The following is a 27,998-nucleotide window of genomic DNA, read 5'->3' as shown; positions in this document are numbered from 1 at the left end:
ACCTTTACTTCTGCCTTGCATCTTAGATACGGCTGGAAGCTCCTGAACATACCCAGTCGCTGTGTTTGTGGGGTCCCATTTTCTGCGGATCATGCTATGATTTGCAGACATGGAGGCCTCACATTTGTTCGTCACAATGCTTTGCGAAACATCACTGCAGAGTGGCTTTCCAAGACATGTCATGGTGTGGCCCTTGAGCCGCCTTTATAGCCACTTACTGGGGAGATCATTGCACCTAACACCCCGTTCACACTACCCTCTAACCCTGGTAGAGCACGGCACGGCTTGAAACAAACTGGAGTGTGAATCAATCGAGCCGTGCCGAACTGGGTCCAGCATGGCACGACAAGGAGAGGTGGGCTGGCACGGGTTGGCCCTGAGTTGACTCAGGATAGCATACAGTCTGAACGCATTCCGAGCTGGCCAAGTCAGGTTAACAATATAACTTGTTTCTGTTGGCCACACAGCAAGTATATTCTATGTTCTAAAACTGTTCTTCAAAATGGCTATGACGTACCGTAGTTCTAGTAGACTTTGTGACAATTACGCTCGAACGACGTGTTAATAATCCTGGAGAAAGGAGCATCCACTAGCTTAAACATGGTGTCTCTAACATTGTACGGCTTATTTCAGCTGGTTCTACACTTCCTTGCTACAATTCTAGTGTCTTTTTGTTAAGCGCCTAAATAATCAAAAGCTCATGTGCTTCTCTTAGCTAATTATTATTCGGCGCTCGCACTATCGAGCTCGTGTCAGATGCAGTAGTGTGAACAAGTGCCAACCCGAGTTCAATAACCCGAGTTGAAAACACTCTGGCTAACCCGGGATAGTGTGAAGACTGCCAACCGTCAGGATGAGGCTAGGGCAGACATACATGCTAGGGGATTCTGGGGGCAGCGGCAAAGTGCCTTTTTTGACGTAAGGGTGTTTCATCCTAATGCACTGAGCTACTGCAACACCAGTGTCCCCTCTTTGTATCGACGTCACGAGGCACAGAAGAAACGTGAGTATGGTGACCGTGTCAGAGGTTGAGCAGGCCTCCTTCACTCCCCTTGTGTTTGTGACCACTGGAGGTATGGGAAGGGAGGCAATAGTTTTCTACCGTCGTTTGGCTGACCATCTATCTCGCCGCGGCTCTACTAGTTACAGTCAGACTCTGGCTTTTATCCGATGCACATTGTCTTTTTCTCTACTTCGGTCAGCTACAATGTGCATACGTGGAAGTAGGTCCATCTCGCATCACTCCTCTGATGCCTCTCCTGAGATGGGCCGCATTGATGAGCACAGGGACTTTTAAACTTTCAGCAATCTGGTCCTTTTTATTCAGTTGTCCAGCACATGCTTTCTTTGTGCTGGGGTGGTAGGCAAGGGCAGTCCATCCAGCCCGGGGAAAATATATATATATATATTGGTCGTAATGTGCTGATTTTTCACTGTACGCATTTTACACTAAACGATTCGCTGTTGTAACTCACAAGTGCATGCTTGTATCAAAACTATACTTCAGTTACAGTAACACGTTGATATGATAGTTAAGAGTGTGTAGATTACACTGAAGTCACCACAGTAGAAAAGGTGCAAAACGTTCAATAATTGATTAATGCAAATTAATGGGCTTTCGATAATAGGTATCGGTGTTCGATAATTCATATTTTACGTAACGCAGAAATCCACTCATAACACGGACATTAATCGGATACTATTACTCAAACTTACGTGAGGTATTCTACAAGAAAGGCGCTACCTCCTGGTTAAAAGTCGAGGTTGATACTACTTTCCCGGAGATATTTATGAAGTAAAGTATAAACTTTGTTCGATAATCGGTCACTTATGCTATGTGCATTATAATTAATGTACTTTTTTTTGCATAAAATATAGCAATTTGCTGAGTTTTGATTCAGTAAAATATTAAAAGTTTCTCAGCGGCTGGGGGCTGCGCCCCAGACCCCTTCTTCTGGTAATTCTATACTGCTCTTGGAACCCCCCTTTCAAAAAATCCTGGCTACGTCCCTGAGTATTGAGCATAAATTTAAGCATAATAGGTAAATTTTTGAGCAGTGCAGCATAGCATAATAGGTAAAATTATGAGCATAATCGGCGGGTCCCTAGTTACAGTGTTACACATTGTTGTAGAGACACTCTGTTATATGATGTTGAAAGCCTATGTTGTGTTGGGAACCAAGTTTTGGCTCAGTATTACACTGAGCTAAACACAAGAAACCTGCAGTATCCATTTGATCAGTTTACAGCTGCATTTTCACTAGTCATGAATGTGGTGAAAATCTTAATACTGATTTTATCTACATTTCTTGTAAATGTTAAAACAATTTACTGCAATGTGACACTAACAGGAAATTGTACAGAAAATGTTCAAAAACATTTCCTGCATGATAACTCAAATAGGAAATTCTAAAGGAAATCATTAAAAAATTTCCTACGTGCTGACACAAGCAGGACATCTTACTTTTCGTGCAGTGAGTGAAACAGTGGAATCACTAAAAGTAGTGAAACGTGAAACAAGAGAGGTCGTCTATACCTGGAGGTATACTAATGGGCAGTTATATTAGTACATCTCCATGCAGCTATATATAAACTCTTTTTCACTACTTTTTTTCTAATCCAACTTGAAATTCCTAAATTTTTCTTCTATGCTTGTTAAAATTTAAGACAATGTTGAAAGTATTTTTACACTTTAAAACATTGATCAAGGCATCCTACTGCAAAGCAATCATAACAGTAGAAATATTTAATCAGGAAAATTTAGGCAAATTTTTGACAAGATGTACTACTTCCTACTGGATTTGGAAGAATCCCACATGTCCATGCAAGCATAATATTACAGTAGAATACAACTGTTAAACTATTGTAAACTGTTTAATAATTAAAATATTTGAATGCCCATTTTATTATTTGTATGGTGTACTGTGCAGGAATCAAGGTGATTATAACACACAGGTGATGCAAGAATCAATCATAATGAAAGAAGGTACTAATCAGAGCATATATACCCAGAGGGATTTCCAATTGGTATTGAGTTACTGATGCTGGCCAAAATTCAACAGATTGCCTTTTTCATGAAGGTGTAAATTAATGTGATACGAAAAGTGTGTAACTATTACCTCTCTAGTGGGACTAGCACTGACAAAGAGAAATTAGCTTCACATAAGCAATCAAATTATGAGTAGGCTCCAGCCTATTATGATGTACACCGGTGTACATTGAGATGTATCCTGGGAAAGTGGTTGCACTTCAAAAGAGCAAGCCACTTTCATCAAAGCAAGCATGGCATTGATGTGAGGTAAGTGGTACCATGCACCCTGTTTGTTTAATAAATGTTCAGATTGAAATTGAGTATGGGAATAAAATGCTCACTCACTTGACTATTATCACAAAATTGGAGTGTTGTCAAAAGAAGCATCCAGATAAAAGCATTTAGTATTCTATGAGTTAGAAAATGTTAGTAAATGGTGAGAAATAATCTTATAGTACACTAGCATTGCTATTTGCCCTATGTGCAGAAACATTTCACTACCACTGTATGGACCCCCCCCCCCCCCCCACCTCAAAGTTGGAACCAGTCAGCAATTTTCTAGAACTGCCCCTGCAGTTAACACCAAACCTATAGCTAGCCACTCTCCTCTCTGGGCTATCACATTGGGATCCCGGGTTTGATCCCCTATCAGGGTTGCACTTTCCCCCCCGCCTTTTTGGTTACCGTTTTTGGTCTAAGTTCTAGCTATAAGGATATAAAAGAGAGTGAAAAGAGTGATACCCCCTTGGCTCGCACTGCAACCATGTTAAACTGTAAAATTGTCATAACCTTTTAAAGTTGTCATTCTTTAACAAAACGGACCTATTTTGGTTTAACAATTGAAAACGAGAGATATAGCTACTGTAAGTCATTTTGTGAATTTCCATGAGTCGCTAACAGAAGCGATTTTTCAGATTTCATACAAAGCATCATACACAGATAGCTATTGATTTAAGAAGTGTAGCAGACTAAATATCTAGGTGTTAACCTAAACAACAAGCTAACATGTTTAGACTAAATTCAAAAAACTAACTTGGCTTTATTTGACAATGTTACTGTACAGAAGTCGTGTGAGACCTAGCTACGTACTTTAGAATCTACTTGTATCATCTGGGAACCACACTGTAAGAATGACATAAAACTCATTGAGGTTGTACACCGAATGTGCTACCACTGCTAGCTCCCTTCTTTTCTATGTGACTCACCAAGTAAGCTGTATATAGTAAGAAGAACCTAACCCTAAAGGTGAAGAAGCTGAACTCTGACCCTAACTCTAACCCTAACGCCAATACTACTAGACGCGTCCCCTAAAGTTGTCTACTCGTGGCAACCACTGGACGCGTCCCCTAAAGTCGAAGAGAGATAGCAACAACTACAGTAGGAAGTCTGGATGCTTTTGAGCTTAATATTACTTAAGGGTTATGAAAGGTGGTGAAAAGAGTAAAACCCGCGACAAAGGCACGCGGAAATGCTTTTCACGTGAATTTATGGGAGGTGCCGGACCTATTTCAGTTGATGAGTCTGTGCAGTACGTACGTACTCGCGTACTGAAGTTAGAGTTTAGTATTCTATACAAGTTCATCACAGGATAATAAGTAAGACTGTAACCTTGTTGTCCTGTTGTCGGCGTTCGTATATAGTTTGCGGTTGATTCGCTCCGCTGTGTCATTGTCAGACTTACTCGACAAGTGTTTGTGTGACAAGATAATAGAGTTTGCTGTTGCAGGTGTGTTGTGCTATGTGAAGTTGTAAAGCAATGATCTCTGCCATGCAACACAGTGATTTCATTGACTCGGTATGGCTGTTTAGTGCGCCCCTGCTGTTTGTCTCGCTGTTGCCGGTACCGAATACTGACCATTCTATAGGACCACAGATGCACTGTGTATAACGCCACACGTACGGTTAGATTATGTTGTTATTAGTACTGGCACGAAAAACGTTGTGGGCAGTATTAACCCACATTCCGTTCGGTTTGCAGGGGCGTTCATCGATCACGTGCGCAGACATGGTGGATAGAGTACGGAAAAATACCGATATCATAAGATTAATCGCAAGTCGATTTTTCTCGAGCCTTGATGGCCTCTGCAACAGTATTATTGTACCTGTTAAACATATCTCTGTGTCAGAACTTCTTGTTTAGTGGTTTTAAAAATTGCTGTAGAACACTCCACTCTTTATCCACTCATTACACAAAAAAAATTGTATTCGTATGCATATGGGAATGCCTCCTCCAAAACCTCTAGAGGATATGCACAACTTTACAACCGAAAGCATTCTAATATAAACAGGATATAACAGAACAGACTAGAAAACAGACTCGCAAATGGACTGGGAGGAACTCATTTATGTGCCAAAAAACTCACTGTATAACTGCTAGAACATGCAGCTATGGCCACAAGCAAACCTCTGAACACGATCTTGAAGCGTGTTTAAGCCAACGCTAAGCCCTGCACTTAGAGATAGTCATAAGTTTAGTTTGTTTAATTGAAAGCGCACTCTTCTGTTTTGCATGTAAAAAAGCTTGTAGACAAGACACAAGCTTCAAGCCTGACAAGATGCTACTTGGATTTTATGGTCTAGTTAATTGCTGAAATTAGTTTGGTGGCTGCTTTTCAGTTTGTAAAGGTGACAGCTCGTGGCTTTGTGGTGGGACCACATTGTATTTAACCAGCTGGAAAGGCGCTGGCTACTACAAGTACAGTTTGTGCTATTTTGTTTTGTTTTAACTTGGTATATAGCACTAACAAACACTTTCGCTGCCACAGGTACTCACACTGTTAGACTGGCACTACCCGGGGCTTAATGGCGGCATCGGGACGCATTCAGTGGTTTGTTTTAGGCTGTTGTTACGTGTTATATTCCTTCTAGCAGCTTTCTATGGAAAAAACGTTTTCAGGCAAGTTCTGTTGCTTTCCCAGTCCATTCCATGTTTTAGTCACGTCCAATATAAACATGATGTTTTCTAATGTCACGACGGTGAACGAATGTATTGTACTGTAGATTGCATTTCCATGTAAAAATTTCATACCACATGCGTGCATGTGCACATAAGGTTGCAATGTTTTGTTTCACGGAACAAGTTGCTGACGTCTGGGACTATGATTTTCAGTCTGTTAAAGTAGCTCCATGGAGGATTACATTTGAAACTGTGTGTATTATAGTAGCGTGTGTGTAATGCAATTTGTGAACGGAAATACAATCTGCTGTATCGGGATTTTCCAGTCCCTCGTCTTATGTACGTTGATGCATGCACTTGGCACTATGAGAAAAATGTTGGATTCAAACAAGGTTCGAGCCACTGTGTGTCCTATCACAATGGATAATTGTAAATTGATGAAACCATCACCTGTCGTGCTGTTGTGATGCCTTTATCAACCATGATCTACTCTTCAGCCATCCGGTTTGTATAAGTATAATTGTAATAGGACAATGAACCGGTAGATAAGGCAGATTACATTTCCATTTTAAAAATTGTTTTAAGCATGCACTGCATTCACATGGTTTTAAATGAAATCCTTAACCCACCCATCACCCACTACTATTATAGACTGGAAATCAGAGTCCCCGACTTCACCAACTTGTTCCATGAAACAAAAGATTTTCAAATTCACATGCACGCATGTGTCACGCAATTTTAAATGGAAACGCAATCTGCTGTAAGTGCAAATTGCAAAAAGTTGACCAGGTATGGGAGTTTCTCCAGAGTGATAGATTCCTTTATGTGTATAACAGAAACTGGAAGGAGGAGCCCCATCTGTAGTTCATGTGGCAAGTTATGGTCTGAGCTGTACTTGCTACCCGTACTTTTGTATGGGATTATAACATGCCAATATAGGGATTTACTCACAGAGCTATGCTGTAATGCTATCATTCCACTCTTGTTTCACTACTATTTTATCGTTTGGATCATCCCTACTTTATTTTTAATTAAAATGTAGCAATTATGCATACAGAAGTAAAAAAGTTATTGTAATTTGTAAATTATGTTCTACTGTAATTACGTTGCTATGCATTGCTAAGGAAGCGCTATTTGGACAAACCATTTTAAACAACATATTACACACAAAAGTATCTTCTGAACTGTTTTATAGATTGTTGCTTGTGTTTTTTTGCCACAAATTCTCTACAAGCCCTTAAAGGCTGCCCTTCAATTTTGATTCAGATATGTAGGGGAAATGCCCCCTTCAAGTTGAAGAGATATGCTTTTCCTAGTAGCCTAAGAGGCCTGCTGCAGTATTTTTAGGTAGTTAAATACTTAAGCAGCCCTATGATAAGGTAATTCACAAAGTTTGTAGAGAGTTGCCACACCTGTATTCCAAACTGGCAAAAAGAAACTGCCTCAGTGCAAAGTTTACTTATGTTGAAGTTTAACATATTGGCTTCATTTAGTGTTTAATATTGACCACTTGACTATAACCTTCAACACGTACCTTTGCCTCTTGTAGCTTTTCGCCTCCCACGAAGCGTAACTATAACAAACTACTTTAAACCGCAAATTACACACAAAAATATCTTCTCAACTGTTTTATGGTGCGTCTATCGTGTTTTCTCACGCAAATTGTTTAGAGAAACCCTTGTGAGAGGCTGCCCTTCATTTTCATTCGCATAAGTATGGATAACACCCCCTTTCAGCTCAAAGTATACGACGCTATCTCTGGTAGCCTAGGAGGCCTTCAACGTTGTTTTGAAGTTGTTAAACATCTATAAAACTGAAAGGGAAGATCATTCACGAAGACTCGCCATACCCGTATTTCAGACCGCCGAGAAGATACCACCACAGAGCAAAGTTTATGTATAGATATACTAACCCCAGGTACCTGGCGTTAGTATGTACCTGGCGTCAGTATATCTATGGTTTATGTGTGTGGAAGTTTAATGCGAACTTAATTTAGCTTTCAATTCTTACATACTGGCTGCTTTTTACCATCTAATGATTTTGCTCATGTGGGTGTATACGGACAAACATAGATAGGTAGGTACACACACACACACACACACACTTTTCTGAAAACAATTTATCGGTAAACAGGCGCATGCCCACAGCCAGCCTTCGACCGATTGTGGGCATGCGCCTGGTTTAAAAATAACTTTATAGCGTAAAGCCTAATTATTCCAAAAATGGTAATATCTAAATTTGGCTGTAGACAGAATAGAAAACTGCACGTCAGTGTCCTAGAATTAATTGCAGTGTTCTTATGGCTCAGTACTGATTAGGCCTTTGAACATGCGGTTGAGATTATGTCGTAAATAATGAATGAATAAATAAATGATGTTTGAGAAAACTATGAGGCCTAGAGACATGAACTAAGTGGCGATAGATTCACCTGTGAATGAAGGCACAATCGTATAATACCTGTAAGTACGCCTGTTCGTGCCGATGACTTGACTGTATGTGTAATTCTATATAATGCCCAGTACCACACCCTTGCTTAATTACAGATTGCACAAAGGAGAAGATTAGTAAACATCCACGGAGGAGGTCAGAGGCCACCTTACACATAAACAAGAAGATTACAAATGCTTTTTATTTTTTTATTAAGGTTGCTGAAGGTCTGTCTGGTCCTACAGCCTGTTTAAAGTTGTTACAGAAAGTGTGTTTGAAAAGGTGGAGAAAGTAGAAAAAATCCATGACTGGACTTAGGCAGCCTCGAACCTGCAGCCATCCGATTAATGCTCGAACACTTACAGGAGTCTGCCAGGCGGTCAGGATGTTTTCTCCTTGTCACTTTCATGTATATGTATCCCAGGAACTCTAGAGAGTGACTTATTATCTCAAAGTACTCCATGTGGAACCAAATGGATATTAGTTTATTTATTAAGGCTTTACAGCACAAGTGCTGAAGGTCGCTTGTAACTGTATATTTTGTATGCAGAATATGCGCTCCAGGCATCAGTGAACAACCAGCTGATGACCAGCTGGGATACCAGCTGATGCACTTGTGAACAACTAGGTAATGAGTGTTTCATTGTAGTACTTGTATTGTACATCTTCATCCTTCACCTGATTTGCTAACAGCTGGAATTATTTTCCACCCGGCTTAACCACTACTCTACTGTGAGTCTGTATAAACAAGAAGATGCATTGCTGCATATACAACAATGTGTAACTATCTCCTGTATGTTGTGTATGGCTGTATACATAATATTATAGACTGTGATCACCGTGCCAACTAGTGCCAATACCACACTGCTGATATACTGGCACATTACCAGTGGCCTCTAGTTACAACAGAGTCTATCTTCAGAAACACGTCACACCTACAATATATTCTTTCAATATAGCTAACTTAACTTTTTGTGTTTTGGTATTGTGGTTTTCTGATGCCCGTTAAACTCCCTGTCTGTGTACGTGTACGTATGTATCATTTCCACTGGCACACACACTGCTCTGATTGCTGGCTATGGCACTGTTTATACTTGCCCAATGGGTAGGTTGCAACGTTGGTGTATGCCCAGCAAAAATGATCTTGCAGGAGTCCTGCAAGTACCTGCAAGGAATGACTTCTCAATCTCTTGCAAGAGTCTTGCAAAATCCTGCAAGAAATGAACGGATTCTCTTGCAAGATCTTGCTTAATGTTCTTGCAGGATCATTTTTGCCTGGGTATACTTGGTTGTATGTGACTGTTACAGTACTGACCATGTACTCGACTCTAAATAATGCTCGACCGCCCTCAGGGGCGTGCGGACTAAATATTATTGTAATCTCATCACACACACCCCCCCATAAAAAGAGGGTCAATACAACAAGAAAAATGGCCTAGATACAACAGTGTGAACCATATAGCACATGTGGACCTAAAAATAAGTGTCTTAAAGCGAAAAGTGATTATCACAAAAATTTACAATACATCTGGAGTCGGTCCTCTTGACAAAGTATCTGTGACAACATTACACTTTTCTGGGATTTGGTGTACGTTGAGGGTATACTCTTGTAGCATCAAACTCCACCTCAATAGACGTTCATTCCTGTGTTTTGCACAATTAAGAAAAATCAGTGGACTGTGTTCAGTAAAGACGTCTATGGGATACTGTGCTGGAGTTAAGTAGAATTTGAGCTGCTACAGAGCTGATATCAGTCCTAAAGCCTCTTTCTCACTGGTGGAGTAGTTTCTCTGAGCACTATTAAACTTCCTTGACAAATAACAGATTGGGTGCTCTAACTTATGAACATCCTCCTGCATGAGAACAGCTCCCACCCCCAAATCACTTGCATCCACATGCATAATAAAAGGCTTCTTAAAGTCAGGCATGGCCAGTATTGGTGCAGTAGTGAGTAGCATTTTAATCTTGGAGAAAGTTTGTTGCTGATCATCTTTCCAAGCAAAGTTGTGTTTTTTCTGTGAAGAAGTATCATCAGAGGCTCTGCCACCATTGCAAAGTTCTTGCAGAACTTGCGATAAAAACCCACCATCCCCAAGAATCTCATTAGCTGATTCTTACTAGTGGGAATGGGAAAATTCATTATCGCCTCTACCTTAGCATGAATGAGCTTGATACCCCCTTTACCAATAACATGCCCTAAATATGTGATGCATGCCTGCCCAAACTCACTCTTTGCCAAATAGATGGTCAGCTGAGCTTGCCTTGGGCGTGTCAAAAATTGCTTCATCCGTTGTAGGTGCTGCTCCCATGTGTCACTAAAGATGACAATATCATCAATGTACCCCTCACATCCTTCCAGGCCTGCAAGAACTTGGTGTATCATCCGTTGAAAGGTGGCTGGTGCATTTTTTCAACCCAAAAGGCATCACTTTGTACTGATAGAATCCAGTAGGAGTGACAAAAGCAGTTACTTCCTTGGCCCAAGGTGTTAAGGGAACCTGCCAATATCCCTTCAAAAGGTCAAATTTACTGATGTACAGTGCACTGCCAATATTATTGATACAATCCTTGACCCGACGAATGGGGCATGAGTCTGTCTTCGTTATCATATTCACCTTGCAGAAATCTGTGCAAAACCTGTAACTCCCGTCACTCTTTGGAACCAGCACACGCGGGGAACTCCACTGGTTCTTGCTTGGTTCAATAATATCATTAGCAAGCATATACTCCACTTCTTTTGTAATGTTGCCTCCAATAAGAAGGGACTGCATATAATGCCAAATGGCACTTGACAAAAACGATACACACATAAATTTCCATTTACCTTATCAGGTCTGGTGGGATCCTTAAACCACAAAAATCTTAGCTGACACTATCCAACAGTAAGTATGCTGAAACCTTACAGCCATCACTACCACAAATAGTTACCCTAGCTGTCTGCAACAACACCCTTTCACCAGTTGTTAGTAATGTATGGGACAGCCTCACATTATTACTTGTTGACACTAAAGAGTCAGCTTCTGTTTCACTAGTAGTTAGGCTAGTTAACAAATTAGTAGATGACTGATTAGCTTCTAAACCAGAGCTCTCTGTTATCTGATTATCACTGTCATACGAGACCTTAAACTGTTTAGGACATATACTGCAGTGGTGATGGCCAACCCTTTTACAATAATAACAAGACTATGCACTAGGACACTGCTTATAAGTGTGACCTACCCTCAAGCATATAAAACATCTTCCCTGACTCACCAACTGACTCTTTCTATTATTAACTGTAACATACCTGTCACAGCTGTCACTATAATTACTGCCCCTACAAAACACACATGGCCTTAATGGCTCACCCTTTTGATAGTTGTTTCTCACACCCTTTTGATGACCTTGTTTACTGTTTACAACTAAGGCTTCAGCTGACAAGTTACCCTCAATAGGTGATACTGGTACAGGCTTAAAACTGCCTAGATTTCTATGACCTTTGAAATTGGGTGGTTTAGACATAGCTTCATAGCATTGAGCATTGGAATGAATAGATATATATTTCTTTAACAATTCTCGTAAGGAAGCAACAGTCCAAACCTCATTTATTTCCTTAGATACTTCAAGTTTCACTTTAATGTCCATGGGAAACTTTGACAATATCTGCTGTACAACACTCTGCTGGTGACCAACGTCTTCCCTTTGAGACTCAAGCTGTCGAATTATTTTCTTTATTGTTTCATAAGTGTTCTTAACTTCATTAAATCGATTTGAAGCAGCTGCAGCTGAGAATAAAGAGCTTCCACAATATGTTCCCTTTTACCAAACCTTTCCTTTAATAAATCTATAACAACAGGATAATTATCATTTGTTACTGATATCCCATAAATAACAGAAGCCGCTACCCCTCTGACTGAACTCTTTAATAACTAAACTTAGTGACAATAGAAATAGCCATTTGTTGATGAACAGATGTATTAAATACATCCCAGAATTCTTGCCAGCGTAAAACATTACCATCAAACGTCGGTAGAGTGAGTTTTGGCAGCTTCATCAGTAGATTAGGTGGCTGTTGTTCCTCAACCAAAGGTTCCTTCGGTAAAGGTCGCTGTTCTGCCCTTTCTTGCAGTCTCAATACTTTCTTCAGACGAGCCTGTAGGCGAGCACTCGTCTCCCTTGAATCAAGCAGCAATTCAACAAACTCATCATCACCTTCCGCTGCCCAGAGGTATTCTTTTTCCTCTGCTTCAACCGCTGCTTTGGAGTCACCCTTGAGTTCCTTTAGTAGCACTTTCCACTTGTCATTACATCTCTCCAACAAAGCCGTGTTCATGTCCATTCGATGAACCAAGTCTTCAATCTCGGTTTCCTCCTTCTCCAAGTCCTTGTCGTTGATAGGCGTCATGAATATGACCCTTGTATTCTTTATGTAACCTTGTAAGCGAGCCGTAGTCGGCCTCAAGAGCTTGCGAATCAGTCCTGGCATCGATACCCTGCTCGCAGAGCCACTTTCTGTGTCGTAGGTTCGCCTTTTTCACTTGCTTTACGGTTGACTGAGTATTTTCATAAAAATGTTGAATTTACACACAACAACTCTATATAGTGCACCACATATTATTACATCATTAGCTCATCATATGACAGTCTGCTTTGGTACATCTGGAAATAGGTCCGCAAACTCATTGACCAAGGAAGAAAGCTGAACCTGCTTGGAGGCTGAAAGGTGCTGCATCTTAGATTCTAAGTTGGCTAAAATGGTTGAATTCTTCAGTTTAACACTGTCACCAGCCATGTTACTATAAAGAGGGAATTCCTCCTGTTTTGTTGGCTTCTCCACCACTATCGATAACATTGGATGAACACCTGGGTCCTGTGCTTTGGCTTTCTCTCTATATGGTTTTAACATGTTCAAATGGCACAGACGATGGGTTTTACATCTGTCTGGGGTACTAATAACATAGTCAACATCATTTACTTTCTTTGAGACTAAATAAGGACCACAATACCAGTTCTGAAGTGTGTGATTCTGAAGTAGCAACAACACCAATACTTTGTTGTTGTAAAGGCTTCACACTATCAACTTCTTTTGTCGTTAGGTAGGATTGCAAGGTTGATAATCGACGCGTCATTTCCTGGACAAGCCCCCAGATTTGTTACGGTACTGACCATGTACTTGACTCTAAATAATGCTCGACCGCCCTCAGGGCCGTGCGCACTAAATATTATTGTAATCTCATCACAGTGACCCAGTCCTAGGTATACAACCAAGTACTAAGAGTAATAAGAAATGTGGTTAAAATTATGTAATAATAATTACTGTTCTCGAAAACTATGAGGCCTAGAGACATGAACTAACCGGGGATAGATTCGCCTGTGAAGGAAGGCACAACCATATAATCGTTGTGTCTATTCGTGCTGAGGACTTAAACGTATGTGTAATTCTATATAACGTCCAGTACCACACCCATGCTTTAATTTCTTATTGTGCGGAGCAAAATTAGCAAGCAGGCGCGAGTGATTGCAGGAGAGCCAGAGGCCACTTTACACATAAACAACAAGATTACAAGTACATTTAAATGTTTCTAATCTGTTATCAGGTGGCGCGATGAGTTCCAAGTCGCCATGCAAAGTGCCAGCCAGGTGGAAGATTGAGAGTATGTTTTCTGGTTAACATAATTGTTTGTTGTGTATTTGTATTATTTTGTATACTTCTGTTCATCCTTTACCTAGCTTTATTTCCTTCTCCAGTGTTCAGTGCCAATAATACATTGCTGCACACAGTTCTATAGTATAAATTGCATCTCCTGTATGTTGTACAGTATTGTGTTACACATAATCATGCCATTGCCACACCATTAATGTACCGGCACTCAGCTACCAGTAGTTTTGCATTGGGCCTGGCAGGCCATTGTGTGGAGAATGCCGGCACAGTTTTCAGCTGATAAGTTTGTGTGTGTAATTTTGCATAGCTCTCAACCTGAAGCCTTTCAGTGCCAGGAGAGTGATCGCTTTGTCACAGAAGCACAGTACCTCTTACAACCAGACACTTTTCTGGATGCACTGTGCTTTGTCATTTTCACTATTACGTTCTGTACTGGCCATTCATGGGAGCAGAAAACTGTAGTCAACATAGCTCCCTGCTGTCTCCACTGAGCTGCGTTTAGTGGAAAGCCATATTCTTGTTGATTAGAATAATTGTGGTTTTCTTTGTTTTATTTTAATTTGTTGTTTTGTTATCACCATTATTTTACTTTGAACGGAAACTATATAAACACTGCCGTAATTACATCCCATACAACCTGATTGAGATAACAAACACTACATACACAAAATGTGCCCTTAGGCTGATAATTGCTCTGTGGTTGTGTTTGCTGCTTTTTATTTACCTACATACTGTAAACTACATTATTGTGTCTATACATAGTTACAGTCTGCAATGCTACCGCACAATGGAATTATACTTTTTCTTGGTGGCATATCCATTATTTTCTGGTATTGGATTTTTATTCTATTGAAGGTACTGCCATCTTTCACAGTGATCAGCTGCATGCAGCTGTTCTTCTCCAAAATTTAATTTCAACTTGTAGTATATCATGTTATCATATTAGGACATATGGCCCAGCTCATATTAAAAATAGCTCAGATAACAGTTTCTAGTGAAATGCCCTGCTTCTTTTATCATTGAGGTCTGCTCTTGGAAAGTTCAGCAGCCATGTCTTCATCTAGTACCCTGATTCATCCTCATTATAAACATTATAATTTTAACAGGAGGACTAACGTTTAAGTTTCATTGCTTGCAGGCATGAGATTCAATACCATAGATATGAGAGCATGCATGCACTTGCACCTCAACTTGTGAGAATCATGCTTATGTGGTCAGGTATTCAATACAACGTAATAGTAGCAGGTCCTCACAATTGTAATTGCGTATATCACTTATGTTTACTGTATGTGCATCTTTTTCATCGCACACACTGTGCTGGTCATGCACTGTTGTACATTCGATCCCCATTTGTAGATTGCCCCATTGGTGGTTGTACTTGGTTGTATATGCCCCAGTCCTAGATAATTATACAACGAAGTACTAAAGATAATACGAAATGCGGTTAAAATTATAAATAATGAATAAATAAATAAAAAATAATGTTTGAGGAAACTACAAGGCCTAAGGCTTCGTACTCACCAGGAATAGAATCCATGTTGTATGAAGAGACAATCGTATAATGGGCAGGTGTTTCATGGAGGTGATAGAAATGTACAACAATTTTATTTAACGCTGATCAAAACAGTTAGCACGTGACACTCACTACTACTGATAGACCAGGGGGATTCTAGACAAGTGAACTACTGTTCATTTGGGTTTTAAAGTGGGTGACAGCGACTATTTCGATTGAAAGACGAGTGGTTGCTAAGCCTGCTTAATGAACAACATGATTGGAAGTTGCTACTAATCACTGGGGGTTAGTTTATGTTTGCTAAAACACTTTGATAGTCTTGTTTCTTTAGTCTCACGTAACTAGGCCACCTTCACTCGTGTATGGGATGGAAGAAAGCCTCACCTGGCAGGCCATTGTGTGAAGAAAGTGTAGTTTCCAGCTGGTAAGTTTGTGTGGTGATGCGTTTAGCTCTCCACCTGAAGCCTTTTTAGTGCCAGGAGTGTCCAGGCTGATCACTGATATGGGCCCTGAGAAAACTACATAAATATTCACTGCCAAACTGCATAACGCTAATGGAGAGAACAAACACAACATACACTAAATGTGCCCTTAGGCTGATAATTTCTGTGTGCATGGTTGTGCTTGCTATTAACTGCTATTATTATATGTAGCTACAGTCTGCCGCCATTAGCAATGTTCCACATACTTGTGCACACTGACATATCCATGAAATTCTGTTGTTGCACTTCAGCCACATTTGTTCTCCAAATTTTTTTTGGTCTTGCGGCATATCCACGGCATCATGTGATCATTTTAGTACAAATGACCCAGCTGATGTTAAATATGTACATAACTCAGCTATCAGTTGTAGGTGACAGACAGTTGAAATACTCTGCTTTTATCCCAATCTTACCATGATCTGCTCTTGGCAACTCCAGCCATGTCTTAATCCAGCGCTCTAATCCATCCTCATTTAGACATATCATGTAACACAATTGCATAAAATTAATGTAATAAGTATTTGTTGGTGTTTAAGCTTTATTGCTTGTGGGCGTCAGATACAATACCATAATTCTCACAATTTAAAGTGCAATCTCACATCTCCATGGTCGGATAATCACTGATTGTAATTGCATACTAATGCATCCCTTATGTTTACAGTATGTGCCATTCAATTCCTCTAGAATTGTATTACTGTGCATCTTTTCTACCTGCACACACTGTGTTGGCCATGCACTATTTGTACATGCCCCATTAGTAGGTTGTCCCGTTGGTGATTGTACTTGGTTGTATCTGCCCCGGGCCTAGATAATAATAATAATAATAATAATACTAAAGTATGGGTAGCAAATGTAGCTCGAGCTATAACTGGCCACTAACACTGCGGATTCGGCTCTTCTTTCCAGCTACTATTCTGTACAGGTAGAGGAATCTGTCCATCTGGAAGAATTACTGGTGAGTGGTCTATTTTCTCTGATTTGCATTTTCTATGTACATTTATCACAGTCATTCACCGTCGTGACATATTAAAATGTAACACAACGTGTTAAAATATCACGTGTTTTTAAAATGTTTTGGCAGTGCTTATAGTCTATTATTAAACTATATATGTAACTGGATCTACAAAAACCATTCTTATCGCCCAAGACAGGAAGTTTGATTTTTTCACACAAACACAAAGCTTAATGAATGCACTATCAAGTTTCACTGCCACAGTCGACCAGAGTGAAGCGGTCTGCTTTTGCTGGCTGCTTTTTTAAAGCACAGTGGCGAGCCGTACGAGTGATCTGGGGTCTTGATGGAGCCCTGGCCAACCATGAGATGGCTGTGTGTGGCTGTACAACTCTGTGGTGCTGGACAATGACCTGTGCTGTAAATTTCCTTTCATTTTAGCCAGTTCTGAGGCCTAAATGGCCCATAAATTGGCCTAATTCATTCCAACAAGTTTCTTTTCAATTTTTGAACACCATCTTGCCCGCCTTCCAGGGACCCCGCCTCCCACCCTTCTGGAGCTCACCTGATACAGACAACCTCGGTTTAAAAACTATCTAAAATGGCGGGAAACTTAGCTGTTGACTACTTCTTCAGTGGATGATCAGGAAGGTAAGAAATTGTTGTGAAACGTGTGAAAATTTTGGTATGCGTAGCTACCACCATTGGCCAGCTACAACACTCTGAATATTTAAAACCGACGTTTCTCGATACTTTTAAATGGGCGATAAGACCGGTTTTCCCAGAGACAGTCGCATATCATCATATTTGCCTGCTCATGGAGAGTCAGAAAATCTTTTGTTTCATTCCTGTAGCCTCATCAGTATGCATGTCACATGCATTTGTTTACAGTGTGATAAACAAAATTGTTATCATTTCTTCAATAAAACTGCTTTCATACATACGTAACTATGCAAGTGACTAGAGGGCCTTAACCGTATACCTTGGTTAATTTGCCAATCAAATTTTCATCTAAATTTCAACACTGTAGACTAATGCAAGCAGAAGTCATGAAACCACCTATAGTTTATTTTTAGTATAATCACTGTACAAATCCATTTCCTTGCTCTTCCTACTGTCCTGCACTATAACTCCAAAACTACTCACAACAACAGGCTGAAACTTTGGTGACCCATTCCATGGACAATGCTGAGAAAGCAAAAAAAATTGGAAGTTGTGTGAACTATGCAGGATTTTGTTGAGACGGTTACAATTTGCAACTGTGTTATCTATCCCATGGGACTATAGGCATGCAGTTGGTTTTAAAATGTATGTTGTATAATGATAAAAAACTGCAGAGTAGAAACATTACTTTGTGTCAAGTGCTATGTAGTATCTATGTACTGTAAATTGAGAATGGTGTGACAAATGGTTCATTCTGTGTATCTTGTTATGTATATCATAGGTAGGTTATGGCTGAAGCTTACCTCAAAGCATTAACACAGATTCATGATGAACTGGCTATTGCTCTTGTAAGCTATGTGGATGACATTGAAAAGCAGTTGATTGAGAAGGAAGTGTTATCAAGGTATCAAGCTGAGTGCTTGCATAAACAGACTAACTCCAAGTTAAAAATACAGTACATATTGAAGGACTGTATACAGTTTCAGTTAAACAAAAGGAATGATAGTCAATTTCAAGTCTTAAGGGATTTTTTGAGAACCGCTAGTAACAGTGATTCAAATCTTGTACCTTTGGTGGTATGCATTGATTTAGAAGAGAAACCAGTGCCAGTTAAACCAAGCCATCAAGTAACAGAGGAAGATAGCCAAAGTCAGCAAGCTACAGATGATGGTGAATCAGGAATTGGTATGTTACAATATATACATGTAGGTGTTTATTATTTTTATTTATTTTTTGTAAATTGTGGTGATTTTCTTGCATGGCTTATTTATCTACTGGCTATTTAAGTTTTAATGTAGCTATAATTATCAGGGAATTACTTAGAATACATGTACTGGTGGTACTGTCTTGTAATCATTGTGGTAGAGTAGATGAGATGCCAACTTGACCATAATTTTGCACGTGGGGTATAAATTGTTGCGCATAGTACTATTGTAAGCCATCCAATCTATATGTTATTAATATAGTCATTCAAATGAACAGTCAGAAGAATCCTGAAGGACAGACATTATGCAAATGTATGCCACAGTAGTAATTCTTTCTACATAAATAGGTATAATTTCCATTTTCCATCATACCACTGAAATGTTTTAGTGCATAAACTTGTAGACTAAGGTTTCCTAAGTATATCATACAGCTTAAGAGTATGCCTACCTTGAACAGACATAATGATTTTTTAAATGTATTTATGCATTAGGTTACAATCCATTGTCTGTAGTATCAAGGGTTTCTGAACCAAAGCAAGAAATGGCAAAGACCAAAACAGGTAATGTGTGTTTTGCAAGTGTACAGTACACGTATATAAAATGATGCAGTATGTATTACATTGTTTATTTAGAAATATGGAGGCAATCTCACAATAATTAATGATACCAATTAAGGGCTACATAGTTTGTTGAAGGGCCATGAAATAATCAGAGATCACTGATGTATGTGACCCACTGAGCAAAAACTAGACTTGTTTGCTTAATTCTGTTTTGGAGATAAATGCCATTGAAACTAGCTATTTAAAATTTAAAAAGAAGTAGAGGGATTGATATAATAATTATTCATGCTAAGGAAACAAGCTCAAAAATGTTACAGCTGAAATGAGAAACGGAGTTGAAATGAGAAACGGTCCATGCAATAAAAAGTAAGGAAACAAGATTAGATGGCTACTTGCTAAAATGAGACACACTTTAATCCCTACTTTTGGCTAATTTGATGGTCTCATTTCAAGATGCTAGCCAAAAGTAGGGATTAAAGTGTGTCTCATTTTAGCAAGTAGTCATCTAATCTTGTTTCCTTACTTTTTATTGCTGGTTCGTTTCTCATTTCAGCTGTAACATTTTTGAGCTTGTTTCCTTACTTTTTGTAGTAAGTATAATTATTATATCAATCCCTACTTCCTTTTAAAATTTTAAAATAGCTAGTTTGTTTACTTTTTATGTCTAGCTAACTAGCTATATTATACTCTTTGTTTTCACATAGTATAAATATCACTTGAAGCAGCTATCTTTTACCTTCGTATGCAATAAGCACCTCTAAAAATAATTATCGTTTTGTCTTTTAAAGCTATTACAGCAACTGTTCAAGACTTCAGTTGCATTTCTAATGGCCTAAATGTCGATGATTTAACAGTAAAGCATCGCTGGAGATTCCATCATTAAGAGTGGAACCCTTGCTTTTAGAAGTCTGGAATCTGTCCCTCAAAGGCATTATTAGCTAGCTACCTTGCAAAAAAACTAAACTGGTAAGACTATAAAATGGCTACCCAGCCTAAATATATGCTAGAGACAACTCCTTGGCTACTAGACCCATTCACCATTGTATTATGCACATGTACAATCATGTGTTTGGGTTGTGGCACGTGCCACGACTATTAAGCGCCGCAACAATTAATTATCCTTAAAGAGGAACAAAGAAACAAATGAATGATGAAAGTAAACAGCATGGTGCAGTGGACAGAACATAATCGGAACAACAGATTTATGAATCCGCCATCATTACCTTGGCTGTCTGAAATTTCTGGAGCCGTACACCTACTACAACTGGGTCTTACAGCAGGCAGTCAGGTAGACGAAATCCAGGTGAATTTTGAAAATTTTAAAACTCACTGTACATCGAAACGTTTGACTTTTCGCTTTGTTTAACCAGGTACACCATCATTACAACAGTGCTAATGCATTCCAGGTGGTTTTTCGGGTAAAACTTAAAATGCGAAAAATTACAAAGCCATATGATTTTTTATACCAATCCCTACTTATTAAGTATTGTACTTAATAATACATTAGGTAAAAACACGTGCTACATAAATAATTTTATGCAACATTTTAATCACTTCAGTAAACAGTGAAGGAAGACTTGAATTAAAATATCTAATGTACCAATCGATCTGCCTCTTCATGGAGAGTAGGAATATCTTTGCTTATTTCATGAAGCAAACATGATTTACGTGTGTTTGTTTATGTTGCGGTAAAACGTAACTTTATCATCACCGTTTTTAAGCTTGAACAGCATTCTTGCTTGATAGCATGGGTGTATTTAGGCCAAATATTATACCTTGATGAATGCCCCAGTTCATGGTGAATAGAATGACACAGGTCCCAGGTCTGTAGCCCATTGCACTTAAGACTTACGGTCGATTAAACGAGCACTTGTAATTTTTTCTGTATAGGCACTGTACAAATTGATTGTTTTGCTCAGCTTGTTGTCTAGAACTATAGTTCCTAAAATACTTACCAGAAGAGGCTGAATCTTTAACAGTCCATTGCCTTTTCCCTCTAGAAAACAAAAAAGCCAGCTCTGCAAACAAGTCGGGTTTTCACACAGCGGGTCACGTATGTACTGTTTTAGTGTCTTGTTTACATAGCGCATTTTTGTACTCCATTAACCAAATGATATGGTAGTACCATTTAAGTAGGGATTGCGGGGGAAACTTTCGCACGCCGCCCAAAATTCCACCTTCAAAAATCATCCTAGAGACATTTAACTAGACAAAAATCACCTTTATGGAATAGTACTAGTCCATATAATACATACTACAGCATTAAATGTAACAAAACACTTACAGGTGGCCGGATATAGAATTTTTTTTTTAAATCGCCAAAACTTGAATTTTAGTCTCACTGACGGCCTCACTGCCTCACTGCCTGCCTCACTGACCACAGTCGCATAGTTAGAGGCCAAACGAAACAGCGCACGGTCGCCATTTTATGTCACAATAACAAACTCACCAGTGGGATGTGCCTTTTGGGGTTCTGACGAGTGTAGGCCCTCTGCACCTTGTCTTTTCTTTTATCTTCAATCAGGCTGCTTGTCTTCTTCATCCAACGAAACCGTATTGAGGCGTTAATTTTCCGTCTCAACACTTTCTTTAAGCAGCATATTTAGACGCCACAGAATTATTTCAGAGCTGGATTTCAGAGGCGCTTCAGTCCTGGCGCTACTATAAGAGGTATACTTGCTAGATATCTGCAACTTCACAATTGGGATCCGGTTCGCGATAGGTTTGCGACCATGCCCACCAAATAAAGATCTATAGGTGGACTAATACTGAAAGAGTACTGAGACCCAACCACTCAGCAATCTAGCTATTTATTTAGCTAACAATAAACAAGATCACCTCACTCCTTATTGGTCTAGCTAGCTAGCTGCATACTCCTTGGCTGACTCGAAATATACTCTAATACAACAGTCATGTATGATAGAACAGTTACATTGTTCTTCTGTTATGTTTATAAAAAAAACAAGCAAGCACAATATAAAATTAGTATAATTACATTAATTATTGTTCTAAAGGAGACAGGTACCCCTTGCTGCACTCTTCAGTAATGTGTATCAGGGGATCGCGTCCTAGATCCAAGCGTCCCTGTGTGCCTCCAGCCATCGACCTTGCTGTTGTTGAGGAGAACCCCAAACTATAGCGAAGTCTGCCCATAACCACAGAATATGGGAACTCCACTTCTCACTGAGCAAATGGGCAAGATGATGGTATCTGCCTTTCCCAAACCTACAGATGTGGAAAATACAAGTAGACTAATGCAAGTTACATTGTAGCTAGCTGTGCCACAACAAAGACACTAAACAAACTAGTATCCTAAAAGTTGTTAAATCAAAAAGGAAATAGGAATCTATGCAATAAAATGTAGTGAAACAAGAGATGAATGATGGTGTTACAGCATAGCTCAGTAGGAAAGTCCCTACTTTGGCACATTAGCTATTATTATTTTGCTCCATGCCAAAGTAGGGACTTCCCACTGAGCTATGCTGTAACACCATCATTCATCTCTTGTTTCACTACTTTTTATTACATAGATCCCTACTTCCTTTTTAAATTAAAATACTAGTTATTATTATTGTTTTACTTTTTACTCGACTTTTTATTCGACTTCAGATCTTTATAATAACTACAATGCAAGTTATGACTGTTCTAACCAGGCACGTGCCCACAACCAGCTGCTAGCCTGTAACGCTGTGTACGTTTGGTTTCACTTAGACCAATTTTTGCACTTTATAAAGTTATGTAACGGCTTTGTGGTTGCTCTTGTGTAAACAGCAACTTGATAATTGAATTCCTTGTTCTACAGCAAGTAAATACGTAGACATAATTATAGTTTTATATGAATATATGGTATGGTATGTAAGTTATAGCAGTTTAGAAACAGTAGGTTGGAGCCTCTACAAATTTGGTGGTGAGGGGTTAAGAAAATCTATAGACAAAGTATAAAGCAGGTAAGAAAAGATACTTCTATGTAATATTAGTGGTTAAAGTGGTTTGTTTGTGTTATGCTTCCTTAGGGAGTAGGAATGATTTTCAGAGTGGGGGGCCAAAGCTATCCATAACCAGCTATCCACAAACTGATCAAGACCTGACACACAGGGTCCCATTGATTGGGCTCCTGTAGCTCAGTCCATACGTGCATTTATATAGCGGTGCAATGAAGAGTGTTATCACTAGCTAATAACTCTACAGCTACACTGCATAGCTGTCTGTTCGCTCCCCATCCTGCTTATGGCTGCTATACCTACTGTATGTGCTTGATGCATGTGTATATCATGTAAGAAATCATCGTCTTGTGAAGGTCTTTCTTTTATGCTTATTGTACTTCACACTACAAGAATTACAACATTAACACAAAGTAAAACATCATACCTTGAAGGAACTGGGATGTCTGCTCTATTAGGTGTTCTCAAACTATAAGTGTGAGAACCACATGAATACCACGCTGCATTCACTTTCATTTTCAGTATCCTTGTATGTCTCTCTTTAGACTACTTAATAAATTAACTCTTCATCAAAGTCTTCATATTTTAATCGTCAGTAGTCAGCAACTTCTGTACACTCGCGCACTACAATGAGACTGCCCTCTTAGATCTTCCCATCATAATATCACCGATGTGGCACCACTCTTTCCACTGTTTAAAATTTTTCACTGCACAGGCTCTGGGAAATATTTAAACAACAGATATCACATGCAAAGACTAAACAGAAATAGGCACTTGTGGGTGTAATGCAGTAAATGGCTTGACAGTTGCGGAGGACTGGTGATGACACAAAAGGCAGTGCTGTTGTGTGGTGGTTGTGTGGCTTCTCATATGGAGGTATGTATTTCTGTGTATACAAGCGTAAGAAAAATTAGGAATTTTAAACTAGAGTAGGGACAATGTAGTACTGCTGCAATTAAAAGTACTGGATTGGAGTACCACGTAATGTCCAGCAAAACCATAAGCAGTGAACATCCCTACTGTGCTGTGGAGATTCAACAATCAAAATGCACAGTAGGGATATTCACTTCTTATTATTTTACAGTATCTGGACACTCCGATCCAGCTTGTATCAGTTCTTTATAATATTGTAGCAGTACTACATTGTCCATACTTTAGTTTAAAAATCCTAATTTTTCTTATACTTTTTGTGAAATTTTTGGTCAGTTCATGACCACTATTAAAGAATCACATAATTATGTAAAACATCTTTAGTTTTAATCATATTCATGAGTGAGATCATGATCTGCAGTAATCATGAATCTAATAATTATATTAAAATTTTTAAGTTCGATTAGGGATCATAGAAAAAAGTAAGGAAACAAGGGAGGTTGCCTACACCTGCAGATATACTGGTGAACATTTAATCCTTATTTCAGTATATACATACTACCATGGCTGAAGTAGGGTTCACTAGTATATCTGCAGGTGTAGGCGACCTCCCTTGTTTCCCTACCTTTTCTATGATCCCTAATCGAACTTAAAATTCCTAATTTTCCTTATACTTGTTTGTTTACTTTTTTGTAACATTATTATGACTAGTTGTGATAGACTGACCAATATAGCTACAACCGTGTGTAATGTTTTATGACATCATTAATGGTACCTGTATCTATATATACTGTGTTTCACCTTGTATTCAGTTAGTTGTAGTTGTCTATGTTATTCCTGATATCTATTGAGTTATTAACTATATTAACTGTGGTCGTTTGCGTGCAAGTGATAGGTATTAGCTTATCAGATAGTGATACACGACATATTGGCGACGAGATAAACTGGAAGAATGGCTACTCATGGTTCTGTTTCACCTTTCGACCCGGAGAAAGAAGAGTGGAACGCCTATGTTGAGCGTCTCGACTATTACCTAGTGGCAAACGGCTTTGAGGATGACGCCAAGAAGGTCGCGATATTGATGTCTAACAGTGGACCTACAGTGTATGGAACTATTCGAAGTTTGGTAGACGCTGAAGCAAGGAAGGGAATCAAGTATAAAGACTTAATTGCTATCCTAACAGCTCACTTTGACCCTAAACCGTCACCCATAGTGCAGAGGTTCAAGTTCTACAATCGCACCAGGGCGAAGGGAGAGACCATCGCTGCGTATGTAGCTGCGCTACGCGCGTTAGCTGAGCACTGCGACTTTGGAGATTCCTTATCTACTATGCTACGAGATCGCTTGGTTTGTGGCGTAAATCACGAAGGAATTCAACGCCGACTCCTGGCTGAAAAAGATCTCACGTACAAGAAGGCCCACGAACTAGCAGTAACTTTGGAAGCTGCAGCCAAAGGCAGCAAAGACATCAGCACCACCGCCACTCAGCAAATAGAGCCATTTGTAAATTACACGAAAGGTGTCAATTTTAATCAAAGATCAGGAAAGACAACCAACTCATCACGGGCCAAGCTACTAGATGGGCCCCAGATCAAAACTTGCTACCGTTGTGGAGACAGACACTTAGCATCCCAGTGCAAGTTCCGGACTGCAGAATGCCACCGATGCCACAAGACTGGACACATTGCAAAGGTGTGTAAGTCCAAACCAGAAGAAAAGTCTCACCACAGTGGCAAGAAATCTCACAACTACTTGGAGGAAATCCCAGACCTCCCAGACACAGAGGACTCTTCATATGGATTGTTCACTCTACAAAGTGAAACCCATGACCCAATACTGATACAGCTTGAGCTAAACAATGTTCCTGTCAGGATGGAACTAGATACTGGAGCATCACTGACTTTGATCAATAAGGCTTCCTATGATCTCATTGCACAGAATGGGAAAGCTGCCCTTAAGCAATCTGTAGTGAATTTGAGAACCTACACTGGTGAAGCTGTGAAGATGTTGGGGAGCACCTCTGTAGAAGTGAAGTATGGTGAGAAATGCATACACCTGACTGTTCATGTAGTGGAAGGGAAGGGACCAAACTTGTTAGGTAGAGACTGGCTAAGTAAGCTTAATATTAACCAATTAGACATTCACACCATAGTGGCACCAAGCAAATTAGATAAAGTGTTAGATAAACATGCCTTACTATTTAAAGATGGGCTTGGTATGCTAACAGATGTGAAAGTCAAATTACAAGTTGACCAAAGTGTCCCACCCAAGTTTTTCAAAGCCAGAAGCATTCCTTTTGCTTTAAAAGGCAAAGTTGAGGCTGAGCTGGAATCCCTAGAAGCTGCTGGAATTATCTCTCCAGTTAGTTACTCAGACTGGGCTGCACCCATAGTTCCAGTAATGAAGCAAAATGGTCGTATTCGTATCTGTGGTGACTATCGTGTAACAGTAAATCAGGCAATCAAGGTAGATTCATACCCACTACCCAGAGTGGAGGATTTATTTTCAGCTTTAGCAGGAGGCAAATATTTCTCTAAGTTAGACATTTCCTAAGCTTACCTCCAATTGCCATTAGATGAAGCCTCCAAACAATATGTCACAGTAAACACCCACAAGGGGCTGTTTAAGTACAATAGACTTCCCTTTGGTGTATCAGCTGCACCTGCAATTTTCCAGCGTTGCATGGAGACTTTATTGCAAGGTTGTCAGGGTGTTTCAGTATACCTTGACGATCTTCTCATACAGGGAAGCACTATGGAGGAACACTTAGAACGCCTTGATAAAGTGCTGCAAATTTTAGAAAATTCAGGCTTTAAGTTGAACAAATCTAAATGTGTGTTCCTGCTTCCAAAGGTTGAGTACCTTGGACACATCATTGATGAGTCTGGTCTCCATCCAATGCAGGAGAAGGTGAAGGCTATTCAAGATACACCTGCTCCAAAGAACCTAGCTGAGTTAAGATCATTCCTTGGGATAGTTAACTACTACAGTCGCTTCTTACCCAACTTGTCTACTTGCTTAGCCCCTCTGTATGCCTTGTTAAAGAAAGGTTCACGTTGGTGTTGGAAAACCACACAAGATGAGACATTCCAGGAAGCTAAACAGGCCCTTCAAGCTGACTCATTGTTAGTACACTTTGATTCTTCCAAGCAATTACTTCTTGCTTGTGATGCTACGCCTAAGGGCTTGGGTGCTGTTTTGTCCCACGTGATGGACGATGGACAGGAACGTCCAATAGCTTATGCCTCGAGAACTCTAACACCAGCTGAACAAGGGTACAGTCAACTAGAAAAAGAAGGCCTTGCCATTGTATTTGGGGTAAAGAAATTTCATAATTACATTTATGGGCGACAATTTCACATAGATTCCAATCACCAGCCACTATCCTATTTGTTCAATCAAGCAAAAGCAATTTCCCCTACTGCATCTGCAAGAATCCAACGCTGGGCACTTACATTCAGTGCTTACCAGTACACTATTCGTCACAAAGCAGGCCAACACCTGAGCAATGCTGATGCTTTAAGTCGCCTACCGAGACCAGTCACAACTTCATCTGATTGCTTACCTGGGGATTGGGTCCATTTGCTAGATCACCTCTCATCAACCACAGTAAATGCAGCACACATTAAGCAGTGGACTGATACAAATCCAGTGCTGTCCCGAGTGCGTCGCTGCATCCTACAAGGTTGGCCACAAGCTACACTTGGTAATGATTTTAAGCCTTATATAGCTAGGAAGAATGAACTAAGTGTCCTGAATGGATGCATTTTGTGGGGCTCACGAGTTGTGGTTCCCCCACAAGGACGAACTAAGGTC

At 39.7% G+C, this 27,998-nt stretch overlaps 1 protein-coding gene across 2 annotated transcripts in view; it reads left to right on the top strand.

The window, feature by feature from the left end:
• Nucleotides 1-2,950: 2,950 nt before the first annotated feature.
• LOC136258454 (uncharacterized) overlaps nt 2,951-27,998 on the top strand; it is a 71,391-nt gene continuing 46,343 nt past the window's right edge. Inside the window, exons 1-4 of one of the 2 annotated variants that reach the window (XM_066051773.1) lie at nt 2,951-3,080; nt 3,128-3,298; nt 18,391-18,790; nt 19,302-19,370. In XM_066051773.1, coding sequence (XP_065907845.1) covers nt 18,394-18,790; nt 19,302-19,370 — 466 coding nt within the window. In that variant the 5' untranslated portion in view covers nt 2,951-3,080; nt 3,128-3,298; nt 18,391-18,393. Of the gene's footprint in view, nt 3,081-3,127; nt 3,299-4,478; nt 4,627-18,390; nt 18,791-19,301; nt 19,371-27,998 lie in introns of those variants that run through there. The other variant, XM_066051765.1, reaches the window with a different exon arrangement.

Source organism: Dysidea avara, chromosome 1 (genome assembly GCF_963678975.1).
Source record: "Dysidea avara chromosome 1, odDysAvar1.4, whole genome shotgun sequence".
Taxonomy (NCBI): domain Eukaryota; kingdom Metazoa; phylum Porifera; class Demospongiae; order Dictyoceratida; family Dysideidae; genus Dysidea; species Dysidea avara.
The sequence above is the reverse complement of the archived record's forward strand: the minus strand, read 5'-3'. Positions and strand labels throughout refer to the sequence as shown.